We start from the raw sequence: 18,569 nt of genomic DNA on the forward strand, positions 1-18,569 counted from the left end.
TCACGTAAGCATGAGTTGGAATTAATTTCCTTTATTTGAATATATGCAGGAACTTGGTTTGAAAACTAGTGTGAGCAAGTAACTGGGTGGGAGACTAAAGAGTAGTTGGCTTGTCTGCACCTTTGCCTTATTGACCCAGAGTAGTCTGAGTTAATGAGTTATGCCTTTGGACTTCACTTCTGCACAGTACTGCTGAAACTTTTAAAGTGTGTGGGTCTTAAACAGTTTTGCTGAATCAGAACTGTTGTGATCTTACTGCAGAAGTTGCACTTTTCATTTATCATTTTCAATTATCATTTTGGAGACTGAGAATGAGGATTTTTAGGGTTACACGGAGTGTGACCATAAAGGGATTAGGGCTATGTACAGTTAAAAATAAGCCATGCAGTTTGTTTCATTTGAATGGATTACAAGCAGCGTAAGTCTTTACTTAGTCCACTGCATGGATATTGTCTGTTTCAGGAATCTGGATCTTCTTTCTTTTCAGGCTACTCCTAGAAGTTTCTGATCCAAGTATTTGGATCTCAGGAAACCTCTCAGGGGCATAGGGCCTACACATGAAGTAAAGGGCTTTAAGAACAACATTACATTGTACTATTTGCAAAGAATCTCTGCGTTTCTGGGAGAAAGCTTCTGGAGCAGGATTGGCATCCTATACCATACATAGAAGCACATATCTAGTCCAGGCTGCGACATTACTTGTAATCTGATAAGAAAAAGGTCTTTAATTTTGAAATAGTAGCTACTGCTTTCAGTGTTAAGTCTGAAATCATGTGAATTTAATATGTTTATATCACATATGTACATACATGTTTTGAGATTACTGGTCACACATAATTTGTGGTTCTGAATTTAGGAATTAGGTCCATTTATGGAGTAGATCAGTCATCTGTGTTAATGAATAGGACCCTTTCATAATGCTTTTAATGAGAGGACAGCTTATTGTACTTCTCTAATTTTGGTGCTAAAAGGGAGGTAGAATGACAAGGAGCATTGTAGTGTTGATTTCCTGCTTTCATGTCTCCAAAAATGGGAATTCACTGAGCACAGGAAGGAAGAAAAATTATGAAAATAATTGCAATTGACTGATCTAAGATAGTAGATATTATGTTGTCTCCTCTTCCATGCAAGTTTCTGTTCAGTGAAGCCTCCTATAGTATTGGCTGTTCAGGAGGAGACAGGCTGAGAACAGGACTGAAGCGTGTAGGAGGAGGAACAGAAAGAGCTGGATGCACTGTGGGGGCAGATATAACTTCACTGTTTCTAACCACAAATGAATAAAACCAAACTGAGCTGCAGGTGGAGTTGGCCAGAAGCTGATGGGAAGGACTCCAGAAACCATGCCTCTGATGGAGGGAACCTGCATGGCCACCCAGCACAGGCTGCTTCCCTTCCCTGCCTTGGGCTGGGCTCCCGAGTGCTGTAGTTGCCTGGCACCACAGGATTCACTGCCCTGTCAGAGGGAAGAGAATAATTTGGTGGCAGTTTTGTCCTTCCCTCCTGTCCCTTCGTCTCTTCCCTGCTACTTTATCTGTGTGCATTTCTAGCAAATTGTTGTCAGTAACAGGCAGCTGAAAGGTCAGGGAAGAAAGGAGGGCAAACAAGCTCATGCTTTTGTGGTGTGGGAAGCAGCACAGGCACTGAGGATCTGTTTAACAGAGGATGCTGGCAGTATTTCTGCAGCCTGTGAGGCATTCAGTTGTACTCATCTGAAGGGTGCTTCAGTCTGCACAGTGTGATTTTGGATAGTTCATATTTGAAAGCCACTCTGTCTACTTGAACTGACAGACTAAAGGTCCTCTCCCCACCTGTATTTACTACCACAGCTCTGTGTGAAACAAAAGAAAAGCTGCGGAATTTTCTGAAATAAATATTCTCTCTCCGAGCAAGTGTTCCACAGGTGAAAAGTTGGAATTCTACAAAGATAACAGCCTTTGCTTTTGATAAAGGTTGAAAATTGTATGATGCAGTTTTCAGAACTTCTGTCCTCTTATTCAGAGTATGAAGTTTTGAACTTTGTCATGTGGCCTGTTCTCCACTAGGTGTTGAACTGAAACTGTCTAAATTAATTGCAATCCTTATTTTCCCTTTATGTGTGGGATAATGTAACTCTTTACAATTACAATTCTTTTAGTTCTTCCTTAAACTTTTCACTAAATTTTGAGATGTGGCTCTTTAGAATAAAAGGAAGTTGCTTTTGTAGGTTAAAATCTTTGTTTTGCTGTTGAGTAACTGGAAACAGTTTTGCACATACAAGACTTTAAACAAAGAGGTTTGTTGAAGTTATTTGTTCATTATAGAAGCTAAATGAAAATCTGCTCAGTGATACTTTAAGTTTTGGAGTTTTTTTAGTAACGGTACAAAACTGTGCAGTGAGGACTTAATGTGGTCTAGTTATTACTTAAAAGCAGGTAAAACGTGTATGTTTCTTTTCTAGTGGCTGGTGGGAAGCATTACAGAAGTCTGATACTGGCTGGTGAATGTGACCTGTAGCATAGATGGGTGTTGTATGTTGTTTGCAGCATTGAGCTATAATGCTCCCCGCATCCTCCCTTCCCCTGTGGGGTCACAAGTCCTGCCAGCAAACCTGCTCCAGCATGGGCTCCTCATTCCAAGGGGCCACAGGTGCTGCCAGGAGCCTGCTCCTGTTCTCACAGGGTCACAGTCTCCTTTAGGCACATCCATCTGCTCTGCTATGGGGTCCTTTATGGGCTGCAAGTGGATCTCTGCTCCACCCTGGACCTCCATGGGCTGCAGGGGCACAGCTGCCTCACCATGAGCTGCACCAGGGGCTGCGGGGGAATCTCTGCTCAGGCACCTGGAGCACCTCCTGCCCCTCCTTCTGCACTCACCTTGCTGTCTGCAGGCTTGGTGCTCTCACACAGTCTCACTCCTCTTTTTTGACTGCTGCTGCTGTTGTGCAGCAAGTTTTTTCCCTTCTTAACTGTTATTCCAGAGGAGCTACCACTGTCTCCGTTGGACTCAGCCTTGCCAGCAGCAGATCCGTCCTGGACCCAGCTGGCATTGGCTCTGTTGTACATGGGGAAAGCCTCTGACAGCTTCTCACAGCAGGCCCCCTGTAGCCCTCCACTACTAAAACCTTGCCATGCAAAACCAATACAGCACTGCACACACTTGCTTTTGAATAGAAAGCATGAGAACTACAGACGTTTCTCAGAGATGTGTATGAGACTTTAGGAGCTAATTCAGATTAATGAAATTAAGGTCTGTTTTCATTCTGATTCATTGTCTATATGAAGGTTTAGTGAATGGGTGGGTTAGATGGTCTTTGTATCTTCATTTGATTTGCGAGAGCTTTCCTGATGTTTTCCTTTGTTAAAAGGAGCTGTGAGAAGTAGATGATGGGGAATGGAGAGTATCAGTGCAATTACTGCTGTGTGATACTCTATCTCTCTCTCCATCTGATCAAAGTACTGTTTAATGTTCAGATGACTTCTTTTTTCCTGAAAAATGCAATGAGCAAGGTGAAATTAGATGGAATAAATATCGTTTTTGCTCTTTGATGTTTTTATTTGTACTGTCTCACTTCCTGTGTTACATAATCTGTGGAGAAGGTGGAGTCAATATTAACTTCGGTTTTAAACACATTTAAAAAGGCTCAAATAAGAGATGGTCTGTCGAAGAAGTTTTCCTTCTTATGTAGAATTTTATTAACAGAAATGATATATGGAAACCATGAATTTTCTGAATCCATTCCTTTATTTGTGTTGAGCCTCTCTTTTTAGTCATTAAATGCCTCCAAAGTTTTTCAGCCATACCATAAGAATAATAAAGAAAAAACCCTACGGTAAATATTAAGGTCATTCACACCTTAGAGCTGACAGAATAAACACAAGAACTTGGCAACAACTGGAGGTAGGACAAGGCATGTACTGGGTGCTTGGTCTCCCCTTTGTGAGCAGGAACCTTCCACGAGTATGGAATCACAGAGCAGTTCAGGTCAGAGGGATTTCTGGAGCGCTGTGTGTAGGTCCCTGCTTGGTGCAGGGCAACTTCAGCCCTAGAGCGTGTTGCTCAGGACCCTGTTCAGTTGTTGTGAGTACATTCAAGCTTGGAGTTAACCTCCCTAGACTGCACAATTCGGGATTTATCTTCTACTGCTGTGATTTTTTTTTTTTCCCCTCCCCTTTTATCTATTTAAAACTTGCCTTGCAGCAGCTTGCTGCTTCGCCTCTTGGGTTTTATTCCTCATTGCATCCCTGAGGATGGTCATCCAGGCTAAATAAAAACACCTTTCTCAGCATCCCTGCATGTATGTTGTAGGCCTCAGCACCCAGCCATCATAGTGGTCATCCTCCAGTTTTTGATCTTATTTGTTGTAGTCCATGGGCCCCATGCTGGATACAGATATAGTCTTGTAGGTACCAGGCAGAGCTTTTACTCACTTTTTGCTTTTGATGTTTATGCAAACAAGTTCATATTTAATCTCTGTTGTTGTAAGGTCTTACATTTTACTCGGCTTCAGCTTTTTGCTTAGGATGACATTTCATGTGTTCTGTTTTTTTATTTGTGTGGTAATAGTGCTTCAAATCAATGAAGAAATCTACTTTCAGATTTTAGGAATAGAATTTTCATTTATTCCAATAATATGAGGAGAACTGGGAATTTGGCCAGCTAGAAAAGGATCGTTAATTGTAGCTGGTTGATGCTAACATATTAGTTTGAAGTTGGATCTGAGTGTTGATTTTGTATGACAGTCCTAACTTGCTGAAACTCCATTTTCTGAGAATTCTGCAGTATTTTCATGGTAGACCAGCACTGTGCATTATCCATATGCAAAATAGTTCATGGCTTACAGCAAGCAGTCCTAACAGCTAAACTCACAGGGTACTGCCCAATTTATCTTTGCACATTTCGGACACTTCAGGGCAGTCAGCACTGCTTTGTTCCCCTGTAAAATGAGGGGAATCTGCAAGAAAAAAGATAAATGCAGAATATTGTAGTTTTGATAAAATAGTTTATTAAACTCTACTCTTTTTCCCAGAAATACAGAGAAATTTCCAAGTTACCCTATTGCAAGCTATCAGGTATCCTGTAGTGCTAACTTATATTGTATTACTGTTTCTCTCTACTGTGGAAGTATTTTTTTTCCAGACCTCCAGGTGTCTGTTACCCTGTGAAGTGTCATTGTTCTTGATTCTTACCGAACATACTGGAATGTCAGTGGTTGGAAAACTTTGTTTATAAAATGTGGTAGGAATTTATAAAACATAATTCTGTGATTAGTTACCCCTTTCATAGGTAGGTAAATTTGCAGGCTGTCTGGCTCTGTTTCTGTTGATTTGTTTATCCATAAACCAAGCATTGTTCTTCCTTTAGTCCGACCTTTGGCAATCTCCCAGAGATAAAATTCTGCAAACCCTGCTTTTGTATGTAATTTTGGAATCTTATTCAAAGCATAACTTTGGACATGTTTATGGAGGTTCTTCACCATAGCCAAAGTACTTGAACTTTTTTAATGGTGTTCTGTCTGTTGGTTGTTTTGTTGTATAGGTTGACTTAGAGGTGATTGGGGTTTGAGAGAAGGGAATGTAAGAACTGGCAGTCGCTACATCTAGTAAATTATTTCTAGAAACCAGTGTTACTGCGTCATAACTACCAATTGCTGGCTTTTACCTTTGGAGAATGTAGATTTAGGGCATTTCAGGAGACTTTGGTGGGTCTCCTGACAAGAATGCCTTCTCAAGTCCATCAGTTCTCCAGTCACCATGATTTACGTGTCAGTCTTGTTCCTCCACTAATCTGGTAACAAAAATTCCTTTGATAGAATGTTGCTGTTTTTTCAGGATTTGTTTTCTCAGTCTCTGGAAATTGTTTAAGTGAGCAGGTTGGGAACATCTAGACGTGAGAATCTTTCTTCTGTTTATTGGTAAATTGCAAAAGTTATGATTAGTACAGAATAGAAAAGGTCAGTGGAGGATGAGAAGAAAACAGTGTTGTTGTACCTTTTGACTAAATTCCATAGTAGAATTCCATAGCAGATAGTGTTAATTGAATTAATGCCACATAAGGTCAGGTGGCTGGACACTTTTGATGATAATGCAGCAATTACTTAATAAAATTTATCTTAATATATTTTTTGCTTAATAGGTACATGTTATTTAAAATGTCTTGTTTCAATGTAGTTTTCTGGATGCCTTGTGGAATAACTTCTGTGGAGACATTTCTTACAGTGCTTATGTGCTCAGTGTGGATTTACCTGGTTCTTATGATTAATATCTGCTTACTTATCTAAGGTCTATGCATGTACTTAGCCTTGGATAGGCCGAGGGGCTCAAGACCTTGGTGCTCTCTCCTTGTGTAGTTTAGAGTTATCAGGGTAATTTCAGGGTCTTCCTTCAGAAGCAGCTGAAATGATCTTTGACTTTGTTTCTTTCTTGCTTCTTAAGAACACATGCAAGTCTGATACTCATTTGAAAAATTGTCTTTCAAGATAAAATTGTTCTACAAAACTGAACCTTTTGAACTTTCTTCACTGTCCTTATTTTTCATCTGTTCTGCTCATGACACTGGTAAGTCCTTCCCGTAGTTAATTTGCATGACTATTCCACTTGTTTTGTCTTCTGAAAATAATCTTAATTGAAAGACTAATTAAAATTTGGAGCATGCATCTTGAGAGCAGGAGATGTTGTGTGTATTTTTAAAACTTGTAACAAAAATTTACTTACATTTGCAAATTAGTGTTGCTTAAATGCAGATAAGAAATTGCATCAGTTTGCATGAGCTGGGTCAGTTTCTTCACAATTTTCATACATGTTTCTGTGTACCAACTGTCTTTTTAAGAGTAAGGAACCCATTTACTTGCAAATGTAATCTCTATGCTAGATCAGTGTTAGGCTACCACAGAGCAGCATATACCATCTCACTTTTCTATTGCTTGCAGTTGTTACTCTGTGCTGCATGCCAGTAGTTCAAGTACTGTAGAACTTCATCTAAGGAGCCCTGGCAAAACAGTCACAGCAATACAGTTAAAATTCAGATTTTCTGAAGAACCCAGATGCTGTAATTGTAAAAACTCCTAAATCCTAAGCTCCTCTACCCTTTCTTTCAGGAAACTGGTGTATCTTGGGCGTTCTGGTAAAAAAATACCGTGTGTTGCCTGGAAGTCCAGGGATGTGTGTGTGGACCAACAGGTGTCAGTGGGTGTGTATGTGCCTGCCTTGCTCAGCTCCACCCTCTGACAGCTCCTGTGTGAGCCCATCCATTTTTCCCGTTGTTTAAGTGACATGTGCCAGAGAAACAGTTCCTTGACTCTGGTGGTACCAAAGTTCAGAGGTATCTGATGGGCTCAGTATTGAGCCTGCCTGGATAGAGAAGACTTTGAGACTTTGAGACTTTGTGGTGGAAAGGGATGACCTCTTAAGAGGTGACTTCACAAAAGTGACTAACCTTGCTTGGAACAAAGCACAGCTGAAATGTGGAAAAATGAATAGTTGAATGCTTGTGGAGCTGCTGCTCTCAACTCCTCACAGGGCAGTAGTTGTTGGCAGTTGTGTTGCAGACCTCCTGTCTTTTTGGAAAGAGAATTGGACAGAACTAGATAAACTTTCTGCTTTGGTGGTGATTCCAGACTTTTTTTAAAAGCAAAAGCTTGAAAATGCTCTTACAGATGCAATATGGATAGGTTTGACTCGATTACTTGTTGTAATATCGTTAGAATATCTAATATCGTTAGAACCACAGTTTTAAAATTTGATTGAGGCTTCAGCCCGATCATGACAGCACACAAGGCTACAAAAATAGTGGCAATATATACATGTGCAGTACATATATATGGCAACTATTTTGTATGTTTATTTTAGCAGTGCTTGGAGAACCAAAATGGAATTGTTTCTAAAGTTTTATTAAAAAATAAGGTTTTCCTGACATTGCTAAACTTGCCTCTTGGTATTAACTTCCTCTTTTCCCCACAGAAAAGGCAGCTGGGCAGATCAGTATAGAGTGGTGATGGAATATCTGTATGTTCAAGCAAATGATTGTTCCATCTCTGTCCTACCACAGGATGTTCATTGTATGTAAAAATTAAACCTGGAGTTAGAATTAAATTCTCTTCAGGTAGGTAATCCCTCTCCACAGCTCAATTAAAATAACAATGTTAAACAGCTGTTTGGTGCCAAATACTGTTTTTAGGGGACTGTGCAAAAGCAGTTTTCTAATTGAAATTTGATCTCAATTTAACTTCCGTGCTTGGCTTCTCTAAAATAAGCAGCTGCAGACACTTAGTGTAAAATAGTTACCATGTGCAACAGAAATGAAGATGTAACCCATGACACTTTAATGACTGCACACTAATGAGACTGCAGACATCATGCATCATGTCAGATGTTCTTGTTACTATCCCTATTGTAAATCATCATGATGTGCTCTGATAGTTGTGAAGAGGACAGTGATACTGAGATAACGATGAGCATGTGATCTTTTCTTTCAAGGCATGTCAGCCCTTTTTTACATTTAAGATCTCAAATTAATTTTTGTTATCTTAAAACCCTTGTAATGAAACTTTGACATCTTTTACACTAGAATTTCTGAGCTCATCTTTGGAGTAAAGATCTGTTTGTTTAGGGTTTTGTTTTGTTTTTTCAAATAGGGAAGTTTTGCTTCTTGTTAACCTGTATTTTCTGTAAGATCTCCTTAAGTTACCTTTAGCATGGAATTTTTCTTAGTGAATTTGCTCACAGTGAAACCACTTAGTACTTTTCTTGAAAATCTGAGGGAGCTGTGTAAGAATAGGAGGAAAGTAATTCCTTTCTGTGCTGTAATAACAAAAAATGAAAGGTTTTGCTATGAGTTATTTGCTCTGACATATATATGGCAGAAACTTCCTCCTAAGGCAGTTGGGTTTTTAAGGGTTTACTTTTAGTTCAGGAATCTCAGGTAGTGGCTTTATCAGGACCCTGTGGTGTTGTCCTGATTTATTGCAAAGCTCTGCAGAAATTGAACCAGAGAACATTCCATAGATGTTTTTTTGTTTGGTTGGGGTTTTTTTCCCCTTAAGTTTTCTCAGAATAGGTGAAAATTAGGTGGCATCTCTTCTGCTCCTTCTATGCCATCCTGTCATATATTACCTTTGGTCTGTTCCAGTCTGGGGCAGATCAGGATTTAATGCTGTGTGTCCTCAGTCAAAGCAAGAACAGGTTGTAGTTTGCTGTTCTACATCTGATTGTGCTGATTTGTGACTGCTGATAATGTTAAGCCTTTGGGGGATTTTGAGACTTTTTGGAGTTTGTAAATAGTGTGGACACCAACCAAACACTAGGACTTAGGCCCAAACAGAGGGTGGAGGAAAAGAAGAGTACAGAATGAAATCTGTATATTGACCATACCTACTGCTTTCAGTTCAATATATGTATTTTAAATTAAAAGTGATCTGGAAATCCCTGACATAGTACAAAGGAAGGAAGAGATGCCTGGTGCCCTAGAATGTAGGGATAGAGAAGAGTGAGCTGAACAAGTGCTGTGCCATCTGCTAGATAAGCTGTAGAACAGATTATTTGTTATGATGCTGCCTCTAAAGGGAAAGTAGATAGTTAGGATTGTGGAATTGAATTGGGAGGAAGTGTGTGAGATTGTCTTTTCAGATTTAGTTCATTTTATGCAGGCACTTGCAGCAGAGAGCTGTTACACTTTTATCATTCCAATTCATCTTTATTTTGCTCTGAGGGTAAATACCTACTGCTGTTCTTAAAATCCTTCAGAGGAGACTGAGGGAGTTGTTGCTTGTATATACACTCGTGCTAGCAACCTCTAATGTGGATAGAGACAGAGAGAAAATTGCCTTTAATTTCTGTGTTATTGCAGTGCTAATGAAGTGTGGTGAAAGCCTTTTACTTGCAAAAGGATTTGAATGTGCACAGAGCTGTCGCAGAGGTGTGCCTCCTTACTGGACTCTTCCAGTGTCCCCGATGCTAGAAGTTCTTCTTTTCTCTGAAGATGGTTTGTAATCTGGAATTTGCTTGCTTCTGAAGTAGTAACAATCTGAAAAAAACCCTTTTGCAAGAGCAGCCAGTCTGCCTTACATGGTGTATCCTATTTACACGCAGTAGATTTTAGGATGTTGTTTCTGTCACGCTTTCCTTTTTATTCTTAGATGTATTTTAGAACTTGCTTGATATTTCTCCATTTTAAATGGACGGAATATATATATATATATATATAAAAATTAGTATCTTGTCTGTTTGTCTTTATATTTTATTTCCCAGGTAGCTGTCTCAAATGATTATACAAATCTGTCCTCTCGGGCTTTAGTTACTTTATAATCTCTGTGTAGCTGAAAGGGGTTTGGAGAAGTACAGTTACTGCTTAGCTTTGACATCAGTTGTAATTGACTTGCGTGGTTTCTGTACATAAACACTTTGTTCTTATCTTTTAATATGATAATTTGTTCTTGGTTTGAATTTCAAGGTAACTGTACCCTTGTGATACAGAAGCATGTGATAATTTGTATAAATATATGCATACTTAAGGATGGCAGTGCATACTGTTAACTTTATAATATATTTCAGCATACTCTAATGTTATGACCTCAATTGTTTTCCACATATTAAACATATCTCTTGTATTCCAGCAATGTTATCTCTGTTGGTATAGCTGTGATATTGGTCATGTGATCTGATACAAAGTGACAAGGAAAAACAACTTTTTAGTGCCTGGATTGTTCCTGTTGCAGACATGTATTCAGTTCTTTTAGAACGTGAAGCTCAATGTAGTTTTATTTTCCAAACTATCACACTTTATACATAAGAAACAATCTGCACTCGATGTGCCAGCACACACGGCATTAAGGTGGTAACTGTAAGGAAAAGCAGTAATGTCAGAATGGGAGCATCTGTGGTTTGAAGGTACTGGAGTTGCCTGCTGAGTGCAGTAGCAAAATTGCTTTTGTCTCAGTGGATTTTTATTTTCCTTTAAATGAGGGAGCAAAAACTTACAGTCAGTTTCCAGATCAACCTACCTTGAGGTGAGTAAATAATGGAACCAACCTGGACATATTTGAATAATATGTGCTAAACTAGACAGTAGGACAAAAGAAAATTTGTTGCTTTAATAATGCAGGCGTGCCATGGGGATAGAATATCTGTGCTCTTGGAGGAGCTGAGTGCTATCAAAAGCGTGAAGACTGGTCTGTACTGTTTTTTCCAGTTTTGGAAAAAAGTAGCTGTGGTGTGAAGTTGCAAGTCTGGCAAATCGCTTTATGATATAAAACTAGCAATGTCAATAAAACTAATCTAATTTTCAGTGCATTTATGTCTAGCTTTATGACTGTTCCTACAGAGTTTAAGCTAGTAAATATTAGACATTTCAGAGAGACTTCAGAATTAATGTGTTTTGATAGCTGTTTTTAAGATTATTTAGGAAAAATAATCTTTTATTAAAGCAGATTAAATACAGTAAAAGGCTACTATGTCTCCAAGGTTCTTGTGATTTTTGGTAGTAATGTGTTGTAACAGGTGGGTAGAGAATGTTCATGCAGCAAGAGGTTTAGTGCCTTAGTCTTTTTTTTTAAAGAGTGAGGCTAAATGATCTACAGAAAGGCTAAAAAAGGGTGTCCACTTTTAGAAAGTTGGAAAATGATCTTTTTTTATCTAAAAGTTGTCATTTAACCAAGTCCATTGCCTGGTATGGTGATAATACTGCATGGTGTACCTTTTGAAGCTGGGAAACAGTGTCTGTCAGCACAACCACAAGAGGAGTTGGAATATGTGGTTAGGAATCCATAAGCTTAGCAAATGTTTGTCCTTCTTTTCATTATAATTAATCAATTAACCTTTTTTCTTAATAAAACTTCTTTTGTTTTTAGGAGTTTGTTTACCAGAAAGCAAAGTGCAAGATTTGAAAAAGAAAATGATGTGCGATGGAAGTTGTTTGGAAAAGTACCTCTTGGAGAAAACTTACAGAAAGACCCAAAGAAAGTACAAAAGGTATTTGTTTAATTCTGTATTAGAATTAATGGTGAGTGAAGAAGCCAGTTAAGTTTATGATCTGTATATATGACTGTGCATATATTGTTTGAGTTGCACACAATTTCAATACCAGAAAAGGCTCTTTGTTGAAATTTTCCTTCTGTTACGACAGTGCTGTTCAGAAGAATGTGTTCTACTTGGTCATTACACTGAGTATGTGAGGCATGAAGAGCCTTCCTTAGTGTGTCATAAGAGAATAAAAATCCGAAGTGAAACCCACTTTTTTCCAACATTGTTGAAAGCAGCATTTCAGGGAACTGGTTCTACTACAGATGAACCCAAGCTCTTGGCTAGTGAGTCAAATGACTTGCCTTTCCAATGGGGAAAATCTTGTGAAATCCAGCTGTGTGGTCAGTAGTTCATGAGCTGCTCTTTCAGTGACAAGAAAACCTCTTTTGATCTGTCTGACTTGATCTGGGATTTTTGGATTGCAAGTAGCCTTTTAATGTGTTTGGAGCTTTTTTTGTATTTCAGTTGTCACTTCCTTGTTCAAATCGCTATGGGAATAGTAATGTTTGCGTGGAAAGAGACCATGCAGTAAAACTTCAAAACCAGATGCTGTGTGTGAAATGCAAATGCTGATTTGAAGGACTGTGCTGCTTAATTCAGGGTAAAGTATTCTGGAAATCCATGTGTCATGTGACTGTTCTTAGCTGTAGTTAGGCTGGTAAAGTGAAATTGAGGCAGCTTTTGAACTTGTCACTGTACTCAACCATTCAGACTTTATCTTCAGCTTGTCTTGACACAATTAATGGTTCTGAAGTGTTCACTAAAGATTTTTGATGACAAAATTGAAGAGACTTAATAATTGCAGTACTCTGACACTTAGCAGTATATTTTATTGTAGTGCCTGTTCTTTAGTAAGTGAGTAGATAATCTATTAACATTTTGTGGTTGTTGCTGGTACTGTGACTCTTTTTCCTTTACATCCAAACTATCTTACATTACAGCTTTGAATGGCTGTATTAAATTTGTTACAAAACAGTCATTATTAAATACTTATGTGGTATGGCATCCAACCATGTTGCAGCGGGGATTACTGCAACAAGCATATTTCAAACCAGGAGTCCTGTGGAAAGGAAATATATATGGACAGATTCGTGGTAGATGTTTCAGAGATGTTTATTTCTCCAGCCGCATGGCCGGGGCTCTGCTCAGGAACTCTGCAGTCACGGGACCCGAGGGTCCTTCTTACACAGGGGAACACAAACCAACCAATGGGGAATGAGGCTGAGCAGGGGCAGGGAAACACCGTGTCTCCCCCCCAGGGCCCCTCTCCCAGGGCTGCATGGCAGCAGGGGAGACCCCAACACAACCATTAGTGAGTTTCTGGCAAAATTGCAGTCTAAAACAATTGTCTCCAGTGCCTCTTGGATAACAATAACTAATCCTTCCTAAATGATTTGGTGCTTTTCTGAGATTATTTTTGGCATGTAGACTTTGAATCATGAGTAGTGCTGTAAGTCACTAGTTGAACCTCACCACCATCTAAAAGCACAGCCTGATTTAGATGATCCCTCACCAAAACAATGGTCAGACAGGCTTTTTGAGCACATACGGCTTTTCTCAAGCCATGTAAAAACTCTTGTGACAACACTCATTTGTTCAACAAGTGTATATACAACATAGCATCATACTGTATTTTAACAGTGTAGGAATTAAAATCACTCCAGCTAAGATGTTGCTTGTCCTGTTTTTAAAGCTGAAAATATACATGAGTATTAGTCTTCTGATGAAGAAGCAATATTGGTATATGCTCAGGCTGGGTTGTTTTACTGGGTCACTGAGAGCTTTTGTATAGTTTTTATCCAGTTAAATTAAAACTTTAAAGCTGTCAAAATGAGTAATTTTGGAGAAGCTGGAACTGCATTTGCAATGGAGGTTTGCACGATTAATTTTTTATATCAATTATCTTCAGGAATTCTGCTTGAGCAGAACTGGTTATGCCAGTTCCTTTTGCAATTGATGTTTGAAAATGCACTAAAAGTCAAATGACAGCACCTCAGCTAAGTTCTCTTCTTTTCCAGTAGACTGTAGAACTGAGCTAGGCTTTGCAGCCACTGTTTCTTTTAGAAACTCTTTACGAGATTGTCAAGCACAGAAGTTGTAAATACCATATATTTGCAACAACTTCTCTCCCCACAGTTTTGTTAGTGAATGCTCTTCAAAAGAAATTCCTTTAAAAATTCAAGAATCACCATATCATTTGGTTATCTCCTCTCATGTGATCTGTCTTCACAGAACTTGTTTGCATGTGGCCAGTCAAGATTTTGTGTATTAAAAGATTAAGGCATATAGAGGAAAGCCAGATTTTGGCTATATCCTAGAGACATGTTACAGCTTTCTTCCCCAGTGAAATGAAATTACTTTTTTTTATAGTGTATTTATTTTAATTTTTTAAAATATAATAGCAGAATCCATTTTTAATCAATGAGTTTTGCAGGTTTTTTTTGCCTTCCAAGTGTGCTTTGACCCTTTGAGGGTTGTACAATTTAGCTTTCACTATATGAATTCCAATAAGAGCTCAATGGAACATCTTCTTTTTTTTAAGTTTCAATACTGGTAAAATTCAGCACATGTAACACTTGAGGCCTTTCAATAACAATCTTGACTCAAAAATTCAGTGTAAATATTTTATGATCTCATTTTCTGACGTTCCATATTGGAATATTTAAAAATTTTAATGGCAATTCCTTAATAATTAAAAAATAACTATGATTTTTAACTTGGGGATTGTTATTTTTCCAAATGTTTTTCTGTAATAATTAGGATATGGCTATATGTGGGGGGGTCAACATTCCAGTCAATTAAAATCAGCTGTACTGAAGAGGCTCACTCTGTAGGACATGATAAAGTAAAAATGAGCTCTCAAAACAGGAAAATGAATTTCTTGGCTTACAGGTGATGCTTTGTTATGGGATGAAGAGTAAAGGTTATAATATTAGTGTAGGAAAAACTTCATAAATTGAATTATGTTAATTATAATTCAATTCAATCTTCACATGATTTAAGCTATAATCCTAGTCGATGAAGTAAAGTGATTTTATCAGAGTCTGTTTTCTGGTTTGGGTCTGTTAGATGGAAAAGAGTTTCAAAGCAACAGCACCTAGCGAGAAACATGGAAAGAATTTACTACAACCCATGCTTTAGGCAGATAGTGATAAAATGTCCCATTATAAGCAGTGGGTTTTCTCCCGGTTAAAAAAAGCCCAGAGCAGAGCAAAGTCCCCAGACTGCTGATGTGTGCAGGTTCTTGTGCAGCTCCATGTGCAGGAGCAGTGCGGGTGGAAGCTGTGCAGCGTGGGGAGCTGCGGCCTCGTGTTCTGCATCTGCACATCTGCAGCCTCTGCTGATGGCTGCCAGTGGCTAAAAATACAGAGCTTTTCAGAGCATTTGCCTGAGCCGTGCTTTACTGCATTCATATGGTCCATTCAGGGCCTTTGGAAGGGGAAGTCGTTGGTTCAGGCTGGCTGCTGCTTCTGGCAGGTGCTAGAGCTACAGCCTTGGATAGAGCACTGTCTTCTGCTTGTACTGCGTTAGTCTTTGGATAGCCTGAGTAAGCCATCGTGACTGATGGCTATAGCTGCCAATAGGGTGAGCGTTAGCACACAGACTTCACTGCCACTTTGAAGCTAGAAACTGTAGTGCATTTTTTCTGTTCTGCATGAGAAGTCCAAGGGTGTGAGTGAGTCACTTCCTGTGGTCTCCACTGTTGGGTTCATTTCTATTAGTCAGCCTTCAGAAAGGCAGGATTTAGATCTGTGGGCCAGAGTTCCTTTTTTCAACAAGAAGCAAGGGCAGTGTAAGAAGGTATAATTACTGTGGTTGGTCTAACCTATGCCTTTTATTGTTACATTCTCTGGAAATAAAGGTGTAACTAACTTCCCCACTTGAGAATAAAAACCCAAACCTTGCAAGTTGCCTTAATGCACTGCTGTTTCATGTCTTGCCTTCTGATCCAATTACAAATACTTTTATTTTATTGCAATCATATGTAAAGGACATCTAATTTTTGTGAAGGTAAATAAAAATAAGTAAAGAAAGGAAACCTTTTATGTCAATGATGAAGTCCTAAAAAGTCTTTCCTTTTTCCTCAACAAGAACAGTACTAAATAGATCATTCAACAATTCCAGTAGACTGTATTACTCTACAAAGAGTGTGTTGCCCTTGTCCTGTCTTGAAAATTACCTGCCTCAAACAAAACTGCTATCATATTTAAACAGACAAAGCAAGAGTCGTAGCTTCCATTCACCGTAATTGAAAGTGTGATTTAATACTGTGTCAGGGTGATTGTTCCTGCGTATTTTAATAATAAAAGAATTTAATATGACCCAGTCAGGTATCATAATCTAGCAGAGTGTAGCTGACGAAGTTCTGCTTTTGATGCCGTTGGAACTTCTTCCCATATGTTAACAACATATGAAAGTACAGAATATGTTACAAGCATCAGACAAATGGAGAGCAGTAAGCTTTGAGTATTGGTTTAAATAGCTATTACAAGTTACAAAGTATTTTTGAAAGGAAGTGAGAGGTTTTTTCCTCCTTTTCCAGATTTAAAGCTTTTATTTTAGCTTTCTCGCTCTCTAAAATGCCTAGTAAATTGTGTGGCTCAAAAGCCCTGGAAGCTGGAGGGATCCTAAAGAGGTGTAGCAGGCAGTGTTGTAGGATAAGTATCTGCTTTCAGAAGTAAAGATACTAAATAGAAGTATAAGCTTAGGTAGTTGTTACTGCAGTTACAATGTCAGCTGCTGATCTGCTGCGCAGTCTGTTTCAATGCTTGGTGGTATGCTTTGGGGGAAGTGCAGTAACTTTGAAGTTGTTCTCTTTGTCTCAATAGGGACAGTTAGTTTGTAGCCCAAGTTGATACTTAGCATTAGCTGGAATATGAATTCTGGTAGCACAAGATTATTTTTAAAGGCAGGAAGCCACAAATTCACGGAAAAATGATTGACTTTTGAGTATCAAGTACACAGCTCTTTCTAACCCCAAAATTTCCAGGCCAGAGATTATAACTTTTCAGAACAGCTGATACATCCGTGGAATTTTGCTCTCATTTGTGTTAAATAAGAATCCATCATGCAACTGGTATTTGTGTGTCTTCCAGTGCTAATAGAAAGATACTTAAACACTTACTTCTTTGTGTAGTCGGTAAGCTTTTTTCCATGTAGTAACCTTCCACTGGCAACACACAGGAGGCTTTCAGATCCCCCCTTCCTCTCATGGGCTTTGAATGAAAATAGATGTCTGTAGAGAGCAAGCCTGGAAATAATGCCACGTGCCTTTGACTGTTGCATTGCACAAACACTTGGCAAAGCATTGCTGTGAAGCAAAGCTGGTGATAAATTTTTGAAAGCAGATGTGTAACACCTAAATATGGTGGAACTTCCTATTCTAACTGGAGACTGGAACATTTCCACTGCTGACATGTAAGATTGAGAAAGCTTTGCTAGACTTCATTGTGCTAATTTTGTGTTAAGTTTAAGCAAGCTCCCAAGAAACCTGACCCAAAGGTTTTCTTTGTTTGTCTTCCAGCTTATGCATCTCAAACTTCATATAAAATTAAAGAGTGGCGTAGATACAGGTTTTGAAAGGCTAACTCTTACCATGCTCTCTAGCAACAACAAACAAAGCTGATGTTCTTTAGCTCTGCAAAATGAATGGAGGTACTGTGTGTTACTGGAAACCCTGAAGATGCGAATGTAAGGATTTTGAAAAGCCAGACTGGTGCTTTTTCCTTAAGTGTCTTTCTGAAGGAAGACTAGCAAATTTTATGTTCTCATTCTCCTTTTCTCTCTGAGGACTCTTGGTCCTATTTTTTGCCTTGATTTTATTACAAATTTTTCATGCCTGTTAGTATTTTCACATAATTTTCTTGTGCTCTATTGAGAAATTCTCACTTGAGCATGATAAAGCTCAGTGGAAACAGCTTCATTAATATTAAAGCCTAAAAATAGTCATTGCTTTAAGCCACACTATAAAGGTATGTTGCCCTCCTTCATATATTATGTTTATATTTGTGCGTAGCTTTAAAAAGCTGCAATTTCTTCTCATCAAGACTGAACCTTAAATTCAGAAGATGATTATATTCAGGAACATTTTGATATAGGGGTTTTTTTGTAAAATTAAACACAGAATGCACAAGGATCTGTAAGACTGGACTACTGATGAGAGAGAATATGGAGCACACTGTCAGTATGAGTACCAAAGAAGCTTGTATTAGGCATGTGAGAAATTGGCACCAGTAAGAGTTTCAAAGGTAGTTTCAGGGATCAGAGAAGCAAACATGGATGCAAAAAACCATTCAGAGGCTTTAATGTAGTAGCCTTATTACCTTGTTTTTCTGTAATTTCTAAGGGCAGACAAGCATAAAATTTTAAGAGGTCAGAGACCCATAAAGATACCCAAATCTTGATGAGGAAGCAGAAGGGAAATTAGTAGAGAGATTTGAAAACAGGGGAGAAGTAGAATATGGTCAGAAGTACCCAGTGAAGTACCTTCGCTACCTTAGTTTGGTGTACGTGCTGGAGTCATGGTGCTAAATACAAGTGTGCACATACTTACCTGCAAAGACAGCTGTTTGCAAACAA

At 38.6% G+C, this 18,569-nt stretch overlaps 1 protein-coding gene across 2 annotated transcripts in view; it reads left to right on the forward strand.

Moving 5' to 3' along the window:
- TBC1D14 (TBC1 domain family member 14) overlaps window positions 1–18,569 on the forward strand; it is a 65,391-nt gene that overhangs the window by 10,346 nt on the left and 36,476 nt on the right. For both annotated transcript variants that reach the window (XM_042052933.1, XM_042052932.1), the window contains exon 3: window positions 11,819–11,939. In XM_042052933.1, the coding sequence (XP_041908867.1) occupies window positions 11,819–11,939 (121 nt within the window). The remainder of the gene's footprint in view (window positions 1–11,818; window positions 11,940–18,569) is intronic.

This window comes from Corvus kubaryi, unplaced genomic scaffold, assembly GCF_017639235.1.
Source record: "Corvus kubaryi isolate FWS band 111438036 unplaced genomic scaffold, C.kubaryi_AGA036_p1.0 split1-131, whole genome shotgun sequence".
In the NCBI taxonomy this organism is placed as follows: domain Eukaryota; kingdom Metazoa; phylum Chordata; class Aves; order Passeriformes; family Corvidae; genus Corvus; species Corvus kubaryi.